At 32.3% G+C, this 17,389-nt stretch overlaps 1 protein-coding gene across 1 annotated transcript; it reads left to right on the top strand.

The window, feature by feature from the left end:
* The first annotated feature begins 340 nt into the window (after positions 1-340).
* On the top strand, positions 341-5,845 carry LOC132725598 (uncharacterized). Its single transcript, XM_060710741.1, has 4 exons — positions 341-865; positions 3,813-3,931; positions 4,248-4,443; positions 4,941-5,845. Exons 1-4 carry the CDS (start codon positions 587-589, stop codon positions 5,070-5,072), a joined length of 726 nt encoding a protein of 241 aa, XP_060566724.1. The 5' UTR covers positions 341-586; the 3' UTR covers positions 5,073-5,845.
* The last annotated feature ends 11,544 nt before the right edge of the window (positions 5,846-17,389 follow it).

Genomic DNA, 17,389 nt, shown 5'->3' with positions numbered 1-17,389 from the left:
TTTTATTCTTTTAATGCTTTCAGACAATAGATACAGTTGTAGTTTTACAATATTTAAAATGTTTATAAAAGTTTTCATTGTGATGAACTACTATTGTAAAACAATTCTGAAAGCTATTTAAAAGCTCGTGAAATCCATGTCTTTTGAAACAGTTGTTTAAATTCTAACGAACGGAAATTTGAACAATTTATACAGGAATCAACTTAAAGCAAACCATTTCATCTGCGTTTCCTTTAATCAATGCACACCCCTAACAGTTACACGGTGTATTTGAACAAGTGAATGTAAACATGTCGGGTCGCGGAACTACCCTGTACGTCATTTTATAGAAAGCGTTCACCTGTATATGTTGTACAGGTAAGTTAATGATAAACAATAAAATGTTACTTATGGAGGTGTAGTTATCATGATATGAAAAACACAATCTCGACGTGTTATTATGCACTCGTAGACATTATTTTAAAAATTGGCATATATGTGGTACCACATTGAATGCTGTGACAAAGTAAAAACTATTTCACATTAACAAAATTACGCTGTTACAGATACATAATTATATTTCTGTTATAGAAGCTTATCTGAAGAAATGAAGATTGTAAAGGAAGTATTTGTTTTATTTCTACTATACATACATGTCATTGACGGACTTGTATATGCAGGATACAATGCTGTTACCAAACAAGAGGGGATAAGTCCGCTAGATAGGTACCGATGTGCTGAAACTTACGTCGGGTTCGAGTATATTGGGCACATATTATCACCGGACGGCGTGTGTACGGCAGTCCAGTACGGATGGTCAGGCATAGTATCACCAGGCTCGGAATATTTAAAGAAAACCTGGAATTGCAATGTCTTTGACACTCCGGTAAGACATGCATTTATCTACATATCATTCATACTACTTAAGAATGAAATTGTATTTGTGAAGATGTTGTTTTAAACACGGTTCAAACTGTTTATATTTCAACATATAAAAAGAGATCTATATGATGTTATAAAACAGTTCAAAACTTCTCTGCCTTTTGTATTGCGTTTACGTATGGTTCAAGTTTCAGTTAGAGTATTTTACTGTCAGTAAGAAAAAGAGATAGAAAAACGAAATCCTGCATACTAATATTATATATACATTTGTACTTTTTCTATTACCCGTGTGGTGACAAATATATTATACAAGTTACTGACGGAAGTATAAATCCTGAATGTGATAAATATGTCACGACGCGCCAGCTGAGGGGTATATCTATGATAACAAGGTTTTACTCTCCCGTATACTTCTTTCTTCTCCTAATTATAATGAGCAACGTCACAGAGAAGGCACTTGGCATCAACACAAAAATTGGGAACTTGGCTGAGTTCCTCATTAAAGAACACCGTTGTCAAAGGTTACGATCCGGGTGATGTTCACACACTGTAACCATGGACACGTTCGCGGATTAAATCCGGGCGCTGTAATTGTTTATATAAAATAGGCATTACTCCTTCCTGACTGGGGGGGGGGGGGGTTATAATGATAATAATAATAATACTGCTGCTGCTGCGGTTTGGTGCTGCTGATGATGATAATAATGATGGTGATGATGATAATGATGATGATAATAATAATAAGAATAACAAAGGTTGCTTGTTAAGACAATATTTCATAACCTCCAAGATAACACAGATATAATGTAAAACATACCCTTAAATAAATTTAAAATTAGACATATTACAAGTAATAACTAAAGTTATTTCATTCATTTCATCATATTCAGATCCTCATGTCTCAGATAACTGTTGATTTAGGTTACCATTTACCGCCGTACAGGGAGTACTTTTGATTCAAAACTCTTTTTTTTGGGGGGGGGGGGGGAGTGAGGGCAGGGGAAGGGCTCCTTGCAAATTTCATTAAGGTAAATTATCACCATCGTGCTTCCACATTAATACTTAAATACTTTCAGGGCATGGCTAGTGACATGTCCATGTCCGTACTCTTCAGTTCAAGCTACATTTAGATCCAAAATAAGTTGGTGGACCATTATAGTCAGTCGATTTCCAGTCAGTAACAATTTATAATAATATAATTTGTTATTATCCATTAAACACAAAGCAACTTACAACTGTTTTCATTGTATGTTGGAAAAAAAACGTTTACCTACATTTATAGGTTACGCTTTAGGGTGATTCCGCTGTGTCAGCCATGTTTGTTTTCACAAAGTCTGTCCAAAGTGAAAGTAGGCCAAAATTCATATAACAACAAAGCTCACATTGTTATATGATGAGCCATTTGCAAGTACACTTCCAGTTCTATATTTTTAAAGACTATGTAAAACAAAAATAAAAAGGATAACAATAAGGAAATTTACCTTGAATGGGCTAAATTTCTGAAGACCAAAAACATTCTGTTGCAAAAATTTATGCACATTCCACGAATGGCAAAATCCTTTTTAAAGTCTGTTTTAGTGCCTACAAAAACTGTTTTTACAGAAAATACAAAAAAATTAAAAAACATAAATCTTAGGAAAGTAGTTTATCTGACCTTGAATAAAACATGTCCACTATGACATGTGTAAAAAAGTAGTACCATGAAAATAAACATCATTTACCTATTTCTTGTGTACATGACAGACAGACACACTTCACTGTTACACATAAAAAGGTTAGATTTTAAAGTTTGATTGTGTTTTCATTTTAATTGTTGTTCATAAGACTATAAATGATGATTGTTTTTTCTTGCACTACTTTTTTACAAAAAATATTGGAGACCATGTGCTTAGAAGGACATGAGATACGGATTTATTTGGAGTTTAGTTTTTAAAGATTTTTGTATTTGCTGCAAAAATAGCTTTTGTAGGCACTAAAACAGACTTTAAAAAGGATTTTGCCATTCATGAAATGTGCATAAAACTTTGCAACAGAATGATTTTGGTCTTCAGAAATTTAGCCCATTCAAGATAAATATTCTTATTGTTATCATTTTCATTTTTGTTTATAATTGTCCTTAAAATATAAACCTGGAAGTGTACTTTCAAATGGTTCATCATTTTACAATAAGAGCTTTGTTGTTATATGAATTTTGGCCTACTTTCACTTTGGACAGACTTTAGTGAAAACAAACATGGCTAAAAAAGCAGAAACACCATAAAGTGATACAAGTATAAAGTCATCGTTGCGGTGTATCTCATTTACTGTTTTTGAGGTGATACTGCTGAATCGAGAAAATTGGCATTCAAAACGAAACAAAAGTACAAATCTTATGCAAACACGTAGCTACCGTCTGCGACGTAGACAGCATTGGTATTCGTGCGTGCTCCGGTTGTTAACGATATATTCGGGCGTCATCCTTCCTTCTCATGAGGACGAACGACTCACCAAGGCGTGACGATATTGAACTTGATCTTGAAGTCCGAACTACATGTATATAGCCATTTTCACTGCTTTTTCACAGGCTGCCAGTTTTTACCCGCTCAAAACATGTGACAAAATCATGAAACAGGTCCGAAATTAGCTGATTGTATCCCCCAGTCATACTAATGAAATCACACATATATTAATAAAATGTGTGTAATCTAAGCAAGTTTATATCCAACCTGTTGTAATCAATAAATTCATCTCTGCAACCGGTTACACAGTGTGTTAATGATGGCTTTAGCTGAAAAATGGTCTATAAAACTGTAAAGTTTGAAAAATATTTAAAAATTATAAAACTTCGAAATTGTTTGAATTTTTCTGGACATTTGGCAAAATTAATATCATGTAATAACAGGGACTTTCAAATAGATTTTAAAGACCCCCGACTATGAATGCTGTTATACACGAAGTTTATATGTTTCCAGATCGCATTGTATTTTGAGAGTAACAGCAATTCGATCCACTACAGGTCACCAATACCTGGTGAAGTCGTAACTGGAACGAGCATTGAGATAGTGTTTGTACCCCAGGAGCCGTGGAACCAGTAAGCCATTCTAGTTCAGCTTTTTAGTGGAATAGTAATTCAATAACTCTTAAACTGTATAAAAGTGGCTTAAAATGCCCCTTAAGACATCATAAATGTGATAACTCAAAAACGAGAACGGTGACCCCAATTTTTTCTTCGCTAAAAAAGTTTCTGTTATCATATTCTAACAACAAGTTTTAAGAAATTCTATTTAACAGTTTTCATTTTGTCTATATGTCTATATGAAAACTCCAGAAAACGTCTCTAATTCAATGTATTGAAAAAGAAAATCAAATGCTGACGAAAAGAAAATTCTCTCTATGATTCATTTTAGGATTGTTTTCAACATTTATGATGCCAGCGAAACTGACATCGTGCTACACATATCATTTCGGAAAGACTTTGACAAGATCCAGCTCAATTCGAAAGTCTCGGGCAAATATGCGAAGAATAAAAACGCTGAGGGCGTGGAAATTACATCAGGCAGTGTTGCCAAATTAACTGTGGAAGTTCATCAAGATGCATTCAAGGTTCGTAAGTTGCTCTTTTTCTTCCTTGCACGCGCTCTGATCTGTACATTTAAAAGATTATATGAATGAATGTGCATATTTAACAAGTTTTTTTTGTTTAACAACATTTGGTATAATATATCCATGAGGTTATGCATTACTATTTTACTGTTATATTTCTTTATTAACGAGGTTTAAAAGCTGGCCTTTCAAAAGTCTTTTCGGTTTTAATAATGTTTTTTTTATCAAAGTAATAAAAAATAATTGGATACCCTTTTCCTTTGTTTCTTGGCGGAGTTCACATATAGATACAAGATGGAAATATTTATTAGTGTCTCTTTTATACAAACAAATACATGTACAATTTAACCCTCCATTTTTCATAATCTTACACCTTGCAAACAAAAGACGTTAAACCAACGTTGCACTGACGTTAGATCACGACGTTGGATCAACGTCGCCAAGAGGTTGTACTTGCAGATAATCGACTAACATATTCTGTTTTGTTTATATTTTAGGTGTATGTTGACGGAAAAGAGAAATACCATTATTCTGCAGTCTTGAGCCCTGATTTGTCACGAAATATACAGTTCAGACCTTCATTGGGCTCCAATTGTTTGCTAGAGAAAATATGTTTTAAAGACCTGTAACAGTTCATTTCAAGTGAAAATCTACAAACTGATATTTTGTTAAAGAATTACTGAAGATGGCATATCAAAGACAAAATTGAAATTCCTATTGATACCATTCACATAACTATGGTATAATGTTAACAATGAATAGTATATACATGTATAGGTAAGGCGTAACATTGAATCATATTTCAATTTCATGTAACACTTTTGTCTAAATGCAAATAAGATCAGCCTTTTTTAAACCTCAATATATCCTTAAATGTAAAACTCCCATAGGCATATTATGTTTTCTGCTTGAATATCACCCTCCTAGGATATATTCCCCGGCGAATATTTCTTATATCACCAGTGGGCACATAACTCTTGCATAACTCAATATTATCGTACATTCTAGCCTCTCTGATAGTGTCTTTAGGATTAGCATCACCTGTAAAAATGATGTGTCTATTTATTTCCTTACTGCGTATTTTATAAATATTGTAGTTGTAATTCATAGGGTATGATAAAATAAATAATACATGGCTGTCGGGGTGACATTAACTGGCATATTACCCAGTTCTCTGGTTGATAATATCCTTTTCCATCCAGACAGACATGTGTTATTTACATAATGTCTTATTAAGTACCATTATTCTTAATATAAGAACATTTTTGTATAGGTTAATTTTTTTAAGAAATCATTTACACAATTAAGACGGTCAAGAACAGTGCAACACTTACCAATTTAGTGGTAAAATCATGTTCAATAAAAGTGTCGATATACCAGACAGATTGAATTTAGCCAATTAAGCAAAGTAAATTTGTTATGTTCACTTGAAATACTCCCAATTTCCTTTTGGGGAAAAAATAATTGCCCTGTTTTTTCATTTTTATTTGTTATTTTTTTAATCACTTTTACAAATTTTAAACAAATTTTAAAAAAAAAAACTTTTTTGAAAAAAATGCTTGTTATATACATGTATACTAATTCATATTAAACATTTTAACCATTATATATTAAAAGATCGTGTCTAACCGGCACAGAACTTAAACGGTAAGACCAAATTTGAAAAAATATAGAAAGGAAAAGGGCCCCAGTTTAAACCGAATATTCTCTGTTTGAATCGGGGAATCCCTTTTCTCGAAACTCTAACTACTCAAAATACTCAACTAAATGTACAACAAACCAATCGTTAAAACCCTTTGATTCCCTTTAGGAAATTTGCTTTTTTTATTCTTTTCAGCAAATACCCAAAACCTCAATTCCCCACTTTTAAAGGTTAAAAATCCGCCCCGAAGGAGAAGGAACCCTCATTTGTTTTACACAGGGAGGGCGAAATTTTTTTTAAAATCTGCTTTGTTTTTTGAAATTTTAAAAGGGGGCGCATTACGACATAAAAGTCCTTTTCGTCGCGTGTACAAAGGGTCGTTTGTCGTTTTTGTAAATTCCTTTACACGATTTTATCTTGTTTTTATATAGACAGAGCTGACACTCTCGTAATGGTTTAGATACAGATTAATTTCATCCAAATTAAACGATCAATAAATTTTAATAAGCAAATGACCTACAATAAAAAAATCAAATTTGAGTATAAACATAGTATAAATGTATAAGACATCAAATCTGTTACCAAATCCAACCAAAATAAAACACACAAACAAAAAACACATGTGTGACCCCGCTTTACTATATTAAAGGTGGTTATTAAAGTATCTGAAGGCGCACAACACTATTAAATTCTGTACAATCAAATTTCTTCAAAACACACTTTTTAAGTTTTAAAAGTACAAAACCTAGTTTTCAACTATTCATAGAGAAAAACATTTTCTCGAGCCTTCCGTTAAAACATCATTCGTTGATTCCGTTTCCGATTCGTTTTATCCCATAAGTTTGGAGAGTTTATTTACATCAATATCAGGCATAAAGCCCTAACAAAAACTAAATTTCTGGATGATTACCGCGTGACACGGCCGTTTTTTGGACCGATGATTAGTTCTTAGTGAAAAAAACACCATTTTCTCAAGCCAGTTCTTAGTGTATAAAATTTAGAAAAAAACTCCATTTTCTCAAGCCAACCATTAAAACACCAATTGTCTGATTCTGTTTCGGATTTGTTTTTCTATACAATTAGTGGGTCATCTTTAAAGATATATAAACCCCAAAGCCCTAGAAAAAACACCATTTTTTTCGAGCCAACCGTTAAAACAACATTTGTCTGATTCTGTTGCGGATTCCTTTTTCCAAAAATATGGAAGGTTAACTTTCAGGATAAAAGAAACACCATTTTCACAAGCCAACCGTTAAAACATCATTTGTCTGATTCTGTTGCAGATTCATCTTTCCATAAATTCAGAGGGACATCTCTAAAAATATAACAACAGCGATCAGTGATCACCTGTGTCGCCTCATGATGGCCAATTTCATGTTGGGATAAGTTTTGTGACAGACGGACAGACAGTCGGATAGTGCACAACTGGACTTTGTACTGATTATTCCTGTAAAGTTTGGATAAAATTGCACCTGTATTTTATGAGGAGTAGTCCGGATAAGCTTTTGTGTATCTTGCAACACTTAGAAAAAAACACCTTATTATCAAAGGGCCATAACTCGGCCAAAAATCATTCAACCTGAAAACCCGTGCAATATGCGCAAGGACTAGAGCTACAGATTAATCCTGTAAAGTTTCATTGAAATTGCATCAGTGGTATAAGAGAAGTAGTCCAGACAAATTTTAAAAATAAAAATTAATAAAGGGCCATATTAAAGGGCCATTACTCTGACAAAAATCATTGTACCAAAAAATACTAATAATATGCACAACTAGACTTGGTACTGATAATTCCTGTAAAGTTTGGATGAAATTGCACAATTAGTTATGGAGTAGTCCGAACAAGTTTTGTGACGGACGTACAGACTGACAGACAGACGGACAGACAGACGACAGAGAAGTGATCCCTATATTTCGCCACTACTCCGTAGAGGCGACAAAAAAATCGCAAAGCCATACGACAAACAATGCAAAATGTTGTACAGTGTTTTTCACGTGTCATGGTCGTTTTTGGACCGGCGATATGCTCATTTTTATATAGTAAAAGTCTTACTTAACGTACAAAAACATGATTTTCTTGTGACAGCCGTTCAAACACCATTTTCTCTCATTCCGTTGCGGATTTGCCGTCGCGTTAGTTTTAATAGAGTTCGTTTTTACAGCGAATCATGACCTTAAGCTCATATCAAAGGGATTGGCCTGAAGACGCCTGCATGACATTGTCGTCTATGGATCGGAGATATGTTCCTTCTATATACTCACAAATCGATTTAATCTTTGCAATAACACAACACTTCTGAAACTATCATTTCAGACCTGCAGGAAACAATGGTTTTTACAAGTTCTTGAAAACGTGAATATGATGTTGCATTACAGCACGTTATTAAAGGACAGTTACTTATGCCATGTACGGTGAGTCATGTTGAAATTAACGCTACGTACTTATGTAGTGGTCGAGTAGATTGTATTACATGCGATCTTAAATCTTTACAACAATATAAGGTTCAAATATCTAACTCCAGGAAAAACGACGGCGGGGTATTCTATTAGTCGGTATCTGCATTGGTGATGTGTTCTTTAAGTATATATATATATAGTATGTATTTTTCCGGAAAATATGTACCATTATCTAGGGCCAATTGTAAAAACACCATTTGTGTGATTCCGTTGCGGGTTAGCAACTGCATAAGCTTTAAAGCAATATAGGGCACAAAGTTTTAAACCTAAAAAAATGGCTTGTTTTCTTTATTGTTTATTGTCGATTTGTTATTTCCGTATACAACCTGTATAAATTTAATTTAAAAAATCACATTCTTCTTTCGACCGTTAAAACACTGTTTGTCTGATTCCGTTGCAGATTTGCAATTCCACATGCTTAGAGGTTCGTCTTTACAGTAAGCTCTAGCCCAAGGAATATATGCCCTCATGTATGGTCGATTTTTAAGATCGGTGAATTTTTTTGTATTTATTTAAAGTGTAAAATGTTTCTGCAAAATCACCATTTTCTTGTGCCTACTGTTCAAACACCATTTTTCTGATTCCATTTCATATTTACAATTCTATTACTTTGAAAGTTCCCCTTTACAACAATATAAGGCGTTATTTGATCTTTTTTTATAAAAAGTATTACAATTTTTTAATTTTTGTATAAACCACGATCTTCTGGAGCAAACCATTGATCGTTTCTTCTATTTAGCATTATATGGCCCAAGGGAACTGACAATAAGGGTCACACATGTCACTGTCTTTTTGACGATCCACAATTCGTTGACATTTATCTATCTATTTAAACTTGGTAGGTCACAATAGCTTGCTTATCATAACATTATCGTGCAAACTTTGAAGCACAAAAAGGCGTCCGTGGCCGAGTGGTAAAGGTTCGCAAACTTTGAAGCACAAAAAGGCGTCCTAGGCCGAGTGGTTAAGGTCGTTGGCTTCAAACCACTTAACCCCATCGCTGTGGGTTCGAATCCGACAGGGACTTTAGATTCTTTCATGTGAGGAAGCTATCCAGCTAGCTTACGGAACGTCGATGGTTCTATTCAGGAATCCGTTCGTGCCTTAAATAACGAACGGAAGGGCACCTAAGGTCTTCCTCCACCAGTAAAGCTTTACGTTGCGATATGACCTATACTGTGTCGATGTCACGTAAAACCCAATTTAAAAAAATTGAGACACAATGCCTCTTTTTCATAGAAAGTTGTATCACAAAGCTTCTTAAATTTTAATCAAAGAAATGAAAGATGGGATAAAATCATCTTGAATACTCTTCTAAGGTAATGAAAACAAAATGAGCAGGTGAAAATAAGATTGGTTTGATCGCGAGTCTGAAATTAGTTTGCAGGAGTCCAATTGGTTTGATAGAGTCAGAAATTTGTTTGATCGAGTCTATGATTATTTAAATTAAAACTGGTTTGACTGAGAATGTAATTTGTTTGATTGATTTTGTTAATATGAGGTTTGAAAGCAGTATCACACTTTGTTGGTATAACATACATGTAACTAGCAAACAGTTCAAGCTCTTTATTTGGTTCTGGAGTTCAATAAAACAACACTTCATTATAGTTTCAAAATCTTTGATTATCAGAGCAGGCACATTATGAGCAAATATATACTTTACAAGCATGTGTTAGTAATACTGATTAATCTGCTATGCACATGACTCATACCAAAAGAACATTAAAAGGGACAAAGAACAAAAATCTTTTAATTTCTCTTCTATTTTACATTTTGTCTAAGACTTCAATAGCATTCATTAAATTCAAACATAATAGCAATAAAGCATTTGACACAAGAAAGATTTCATAAAACTATTTTATCAGTAATATTTCACTTTCATGAAAATTAATACATTACTTTTTTTTAAAACTGAAAAACTTAAGTACTGAAAAAAATAATTTTGTTTGTAATGCAATGTGTTTTGATTGTAGAATTAAGAAGAACATTGCATTAAATTGAATATTAACATGTGTTTATAGTCACCTGGTATTATCAAGGTCACAGTGACCATGTTAACAATATTGGTGTTTTTTTTTTGTTTTTTTAATGTTTTTTGTTGTTTATTTTTAAATTTACACATATTAAGTCTATGTAACATGACTTGCAATTACCAATTAATTGAATACTAATTAATCAATTAGTTAACTTGAGACCACTAATTGTAAAGCATGTTCTGCAAACATCTCCGGTACTCATACAAAATTTAATGAGTACAAAATTTAATGAAACTAATCTGTCTCTAAATCAATAAGATTTCACATGTAAAGCAACACAACAAAGTGAACTGCCTAAACTCTCTTAACTCTGTTTTTTCAACCTATTCACAATCTTCAAGCTTATTTCTTTAATTTCTAAATTATTGTCTAATTCAGACAGACGGATGGACAGAGGAAAATAGGCAAACCTTTAGTCACTAACGTGTAGAAACTCTAAGTTGATATTGCACTCACAAAACATTTAGCAAAGTTAATCTACGGTAAATCAATAAAAAGAATGGGACTTGAAGAAAGGCATGCCACTCATAGATAAAGTATAAACACTTGCAAAGCAAAGTTACATAGATATATATGTAAACTGTATAAATATTACTTAATATACAAAACAATAACTATAATCATAAATACAGACAAAAATTGCTGGTTTGTAACATATAACAATGTAAAAGAGATAAATTAAAGTAAAGTCATATTAAAATGATTTTTTCAACCAAAATGAAAGAACTGTATTGGAATGTTAAAAATATAATAAAAATATATCATGAAAGAAATGACTGTTTAAAGTGAAAATGGACATGATATTTGAATTCATAAAAATGTAAACTAAAAATCATTTATAATTTCGATTAGTTTGGAGGTCTTTGCAAACATCTAGTGTTCTCATATAAAGTTTAACGAAACAATTTTTTCCATTAATCAGTAAGATTTCAACAACCTATCATTGAAGGCATTTAATTATTATATTAATTTCATATTATTATAATAATTATTTTATGTCCATAGTTACCAGAATTATGACAAGATGGAAAGCAACACAACCAAATGAATTTCCTTAAGTCTCTCAACTCTGTTTTTCAACCAATTCACATTCTTCAAGCTTATTTCTCTTTTTTCTAAATTATTTTCGAATTCAGATTTCAATATGGCATACAGACAGACAGATGGACAGAGCAAAATAGACAAACCTTTAGTCACTTATGTGTAGAAACACTTAAGTTGAAATGGCACTTACGAAACTTGAAGCAAATATATTCACCGGTAAAGCACTAAAATCATGGCACTTTGAATATAGTCATGGAATGTAATATTATTTCCAATGTTTGCGATGCAAAGTTACATCTATATATATGTAAACTATATAAATACTACTTATACAAAACAAATATTATTATTACAAATACAGACAATAGTTGCTGGTTTCATCTAACAATGTAAAAGAGAAAAGTATAGTATTACTAAAATCATTTTTCCAACCAAAGAGAAATAACTGAAACAAATATCTTACTGTAGAAGTATTGGAAAAGAATTGAATGTTCAGCAGAAATATACTATAATGTGAAATTGAAAGTGTACGTGCTATCAGAATATACATTATTTTATATCTAAATGTAACAGAAAAACTATAAAACTTTAACAATTTCTTTTAAAGATAAAGACATGATCGAACAATAATGTCTAGCAAAGAATTTAATTTATTTCAACTAAATTTTATTGATAGAAATTGAAATACAAAACTGCATTGTTTTAAACAAAAAACTATTTGATGTAGAGTGACATTGAATAATTTTCAGCAACAAACTAGTTAATGGAATATCAACTACAATATTGCAGACTGCCACTTAAATCTAAAGTTAGTTGATGTAGAATTATATTTTAATAGTTTTCAGCAAAAACTAGTTGATGGAATATCTATTTTAATATTACATACTTTCAACAAAAGCTACCGGTAGTTTTTTGTAGAAGGAAAGTTAATAGTTTTTAGCAAACACTAGTTAAAGGAATATCAAATTTTTCAATTAAAGCTACCGGTAGTTGATGTAGAATGAAAGTTAATACTTTTTAGCAAACACTAGTTAATGGAATATCAATTTAAATATTGCATACTGTTAATTAAATCTAAGGTAGTTGTTGTAGAATGATATTTAATAGTTTTTAGCAAAAAGCAGCTACAAATGTAAAGGAATATCAATTTTAATATTACATACTTTAAATGAAAGCTACCAGTAATTTTTTGTAGAATGAAAGTTAATAGTTTTTAGCAAACATTATTAAATGAGTCTCAATTTCAATATTGCAATACTGTCAAGCTACCAGTAGTTGGCGTAGAAGAAAGTTAAGTTTTCAGCAAAAACCGGCTAAAGGAATATCAAGTTCAATATAACATACTTTCAATTAAAGCTACTACTTGATGTAGAATGAAAGTAAATAGTTTACAGCAAACACTACTTAATGGAATACTTATTTCAATATTGCATACTTTTCAACGCAGTTGAAAAGATAATAGTTTTCAGCAAAAGACTACAGCAGTAACTTGAATATCAATTTCAGTATTGCATACTTTCATTTAAGGCTACCAGCAGTTGTTGCAGGATAAAAGTTTATACTTTTCAGCAATTTAGTAATTGGAATTTTGAATATTACCAAATATCATTTTAACAATTAAATATTTTTTTCAATACAAGCTAGTTGTGGAAGTTTAAACTTGCATACTAAATGAAGTATCAAATGATTCTTTTATACTTTACAAATTTCTGTCTATAAATATTGCAAGCAAAAACTTAGAAAGCATAACTATCATTAACAAAATTATTGTAAAATAGAATAAATTTCAACACATTCAAGCTTGTGTAAAATTGCATACTTTTGAAAATAGTACAAATGATTTTTTCTTACTTTAAAAATATATCAAACACATCTAAGCAACAATAAAATTCATTAAACAAGAGGGCCATGATGGCCCTGAGGTCGCTCACCTGTATATAGGCCCCCCCCACCCCCCCCCCCCCCCAAATGTTGCAGGGCCAATTTAACCAAAGGGCTTTTATTTGCACAAACTTGGTAGACACCCATAAGAAGATGTTTCATGCTTAACATCTAAGCTAAGATTTTTTTAAGTTTTTACTATACACATATAGTTAAAAACAATGACACCCCTGGGGCCGGGCCAGTTATGACCCCAGGGTTTTTATTTGAACAAACCTTGTAGACACTTACTAGAATATGTCTCATGCTTAATATCTAAACTCTAGCTATTTGGGTTTTTTCAAAGAAGATTTTAAGTTTTTGCTATACACATATAAGGAAAATCAATGACCCCGGGGCGGGGCCAATTTTGATCCCAGGTCTTTTATTTGAACAAACTTTGTAGACACTCACTTAAAGATGTTTCATGCTTAATATCTTAACTCTAGCTATTTGGGTTTTTTCAAAGAAGATTTTTTAAGTTTTTGCTATACACATATAAGGAAAATCAATGACCCCCGGGGCGGGGCCAATTTTGACCCCAGGGCTACTATTTGAACAAACTTGGTAGACACCTATTAGAACATGTTTGATGCTAAATATCTTAACCATAGCTCTTTGAGTTCTTTAAAAGAAGATTTTTTAAGTTTTTACTATATGCATATAGGGAAAATCAATGACCCCCCGGGGCGGGGTCAATTTTGACCCAAGGGCTTTTATTTGAACAAACTTGGTAGACACTTATTAGAACATGTTTAATACTTATTATCTTAGCTCTAACTCTTTTGGTTCTTTAAAAGAAGATTTTTTAAGTTTTTACTATATGCATATAGGGAAAATCAATGACCCCCTGGGGCGGGGCCAATTTTGACCCCAGGGCTTTTCTTTGAACAAACTTGGTAGACACCTATTAGAACATGTTTGATGCTCAATATCTTAGCCATAGCTCTTTGAGTTCTTTAAAAGAAGATTTTTTAAGTTTTTACTATATGCATATAGGGAAAATCAATGACCCCCCGGGGCAGGGGCCAATTTTGACCCAAGGGCTTTTATTTGAACAAACTTGGTAGACACTCACTAGAAGATGTTTCATGCCAAATATCTAAGCTCTAGCTCTTATGGTTCTTTTAAAGAAGATATTTAAAGTTTTTTCTTTCGGTTGCCATGGCAACCAGAGTTCTGCATGGAATTAAATTCTTTGAACAATTTTTAAAGGTGACCACCAAAGGAACATTCCTGTGAAGTTTGGATGAAATTAGCCTTGTGGTTTATGAGGAGATGTCATTTAAAGTAAAAGTTTACGGACGACGGCCGACGGACGACGGACGGACGCCGGACGAAAAGCGATCACAAAAGCTCACCCTGTCACTTTGTGACAGGTGAGCTAAAAATTCATGAAAAACATTATTGCAAAATAGAATATATATTGCAACACAAGCTAGTTGATGAAGTGTAAAATTGCATACTTTGGTTTAAATGTGGTATAAACTGCTTTTTCTGTTTAAAAATATTACAAGCAAATCTAAGCAACCATACAATTCATGATTCACAACTTAAATACAAAGGAAGATGCAAACAGCCAATCTTGTATGTTAATATATACATATGGAAGCAATGTGAGGTAATCTATGGGCAGATGAATACACTACATATGTGGAAACTTTCACCACAGTATGTTGATATCTTAACTTTACCACGCTGAATGCAACTGAATGTACCCATGTCACAAGTGCAGACATGTGCAGCTATTCAGAAGGTAGATATATATGACATTTTCCCGGACAAGGCTTGATGGTTTTGTCATGATTGTACGATGGACATAAGGGTTAAAGCACTAAAGAAACAGATAAAAAATACATGGATTCTTTAACATTTGAAAACAAAAGTCTGATTAATTTACCAGTAAAAGCAAGTCGAGAAACATCTTATACCACCACACAAAAAACAATTATATGTGTATAAACATGAAAACAAATATGAAAATATTCCTGTGTTTACAAATTTCCTTAGACAAAACATGATTTAAAGATATTGATATATACCTTAAATTTGATTTTATCATTCTGTAAAGATGTAGTTGTTATAGCTGCAAAATTTACTAAAATATTAAATATAATTACAAGACGATGATATGTAATTTTGATCACATACTAAAACAATACAAAACTTTTTCACAAAAAGCTATATCTAAATATCAAACCTGATTTCAATAAGTTGATATGTCTATGGTTGCATATTAAACAATAACAAATGCCCTAACTATTTTATACATTTTCCCCAAAGCTGCAAATGTAAACATATATTATTTAGAGGATATTTGCCAAAGACATCACAAAAGGAGTGAGACAAAACAAAGTGTTGGATCATCACACTAAATACTGTATTATCCAGACAAGGCACTCGAAAGATTAAATATTTAAATTTGGCTTTTTCACCTGCCAAATTGCTCTTTAATCTATTTAATCTGTTCATACCGATGGATATATAATGACAAAAGGAAAATGTCAGAACTGGAGTAAAAAGCAATATTTTTTTATAGTAATTTATCATGATTTCTGCAAGTGTCTAGGGGTACTGCATCAACACAGTGTAGAGAGTTAAAAACATACATATGACATGTATCTAACAACTATTCAATTGTTATTTGGTAAAGTTAAGAGATAACAAAGATTTACTCGAATTATACAACAACAGAAATCCTTTTAATTCGGTTTAGTCTAGTACTGGTGTAACTCTCCAGGAATGGTGGTTAGGAAACTACCCGCCTATATGACTGAAATACTGTTGGAAAAAGGCGTAAAATGAAACAAACAAACAAACAAAATTCATGTTCTTTGGTACAGGTGAGCTAAACTTCTTAGCAACCTAATTATAACGACCTTGAACTTGAAAAATAGAGGAAATAATCTCTAAACAAGAGGGCCATGATGGCCCTGAGTCGCTGACCAGAAATAACTGCTTTTCAGTGTTTGAATGTCAATATATTCTAATATAAAATTTGAGCATAGAATATGTTTAAACAATAATTTGAAGAAATGCCATGACCTGGGGTATTTAAGCTTTAACTTAAACAGGGATAAACAAAATAATATGAGAAAACTTGATAAAAGACTTCCTGAGAATGTTACAAAGTTTGGTGATCATCTTTCAATTATTTCAGTAGGAAATGATGTTCGAAAGTTTTTTCTATTTTTAGCTTTAGTGGCCCCTAAGAGGGGCTAATCAAATAAATATAAGCAAACTTGATAAAAGAGTTCCCCAGAATGCTACAGACAATGTTTGTTGATCATCCATCCATAACTTCTGTAGAAGAAGTTGTTTAGAGGTTTTTCTATTTTTAGCTTTAGCCAATCAAATTAATATGAGCAAACTTGATAAAAGACTACCCAACAATGCTTCAGGCAAAGTTAAATGATTATCCATTCATTAGTTCTGTAGAAATGATAAAAGACTACCCAAGAATACTGCAGACAAAGTTTGGTGATCATCCATCAATTAGTTCTCTAGAAAAAGACATTTACTGGTATTTATATTCTTAGCTATAGAGACCCCTAAAAGGGGCTTAGCAAATTAATATGAGCAAACTTGATAAAAGACTACACAAGAATGCTACAAAGTTTGGTGATCTTCCATCAATTAGTTTTTCAGAAATAGACAATTAAAGGTATTTCTATTTTTAGCTTTTGCGGCCCCTCAAAGGGGCCAATCAAATTAATATTACCAAACTTGATAAAACACTACCAATGCTTCAGACAAAGTTAAATGATTATCCATCCATTAGTTCTGTAGAAATAGACATTTAAAGGTATTTCTATTTTTAGCTAAAGCGGCCCCTTAAAGGGGCCAA

This window comes from Ruditapes philippinarum, unplaced genomic scaffold (assembly GCF_026571515.1).
Source record: "Ruditapes philippinarum isolate M1 unplaced genomic scaffold, ASM2657151v2 ctg425_1_1_1_1, whole genome shotgun sequence".
NCBI lineage: Eukaryota > Metazoa > Mollusca > Bivalvia > Venerida > Veneridae > Ruditapes > Ruditapes philippinarum.
The sequence above is the reverse complement of the archived record's forward strand: the minus strand, read 5'-3'. Positions and strand labels throughout refer to the sequence as shown.

Bases quoted from the DNA above. Each gene is read 5' to 3' on its own strand.
- LOC132725598 (XM_060710741.1), top strand. From the start codon at position 587: ATGAAGATTGTAAAGGAAGTATTTGTTTTATTTCTACTATACATACAT. The intron at 866-3,812 runs GTAAGACATGCA...ATATGTTTCCAG, and splicing joins GCAATGTCTTTGACACTCCG to ATCGCATTGTATTTTGAGAG. The intron at 4,444-4,940 runs GTTCGTAAGTTG...TTTATATTTTAG, and splicing joins TTCATCAAGATGCATTCAAG to GTGTATGTTGACGGAAAAGA.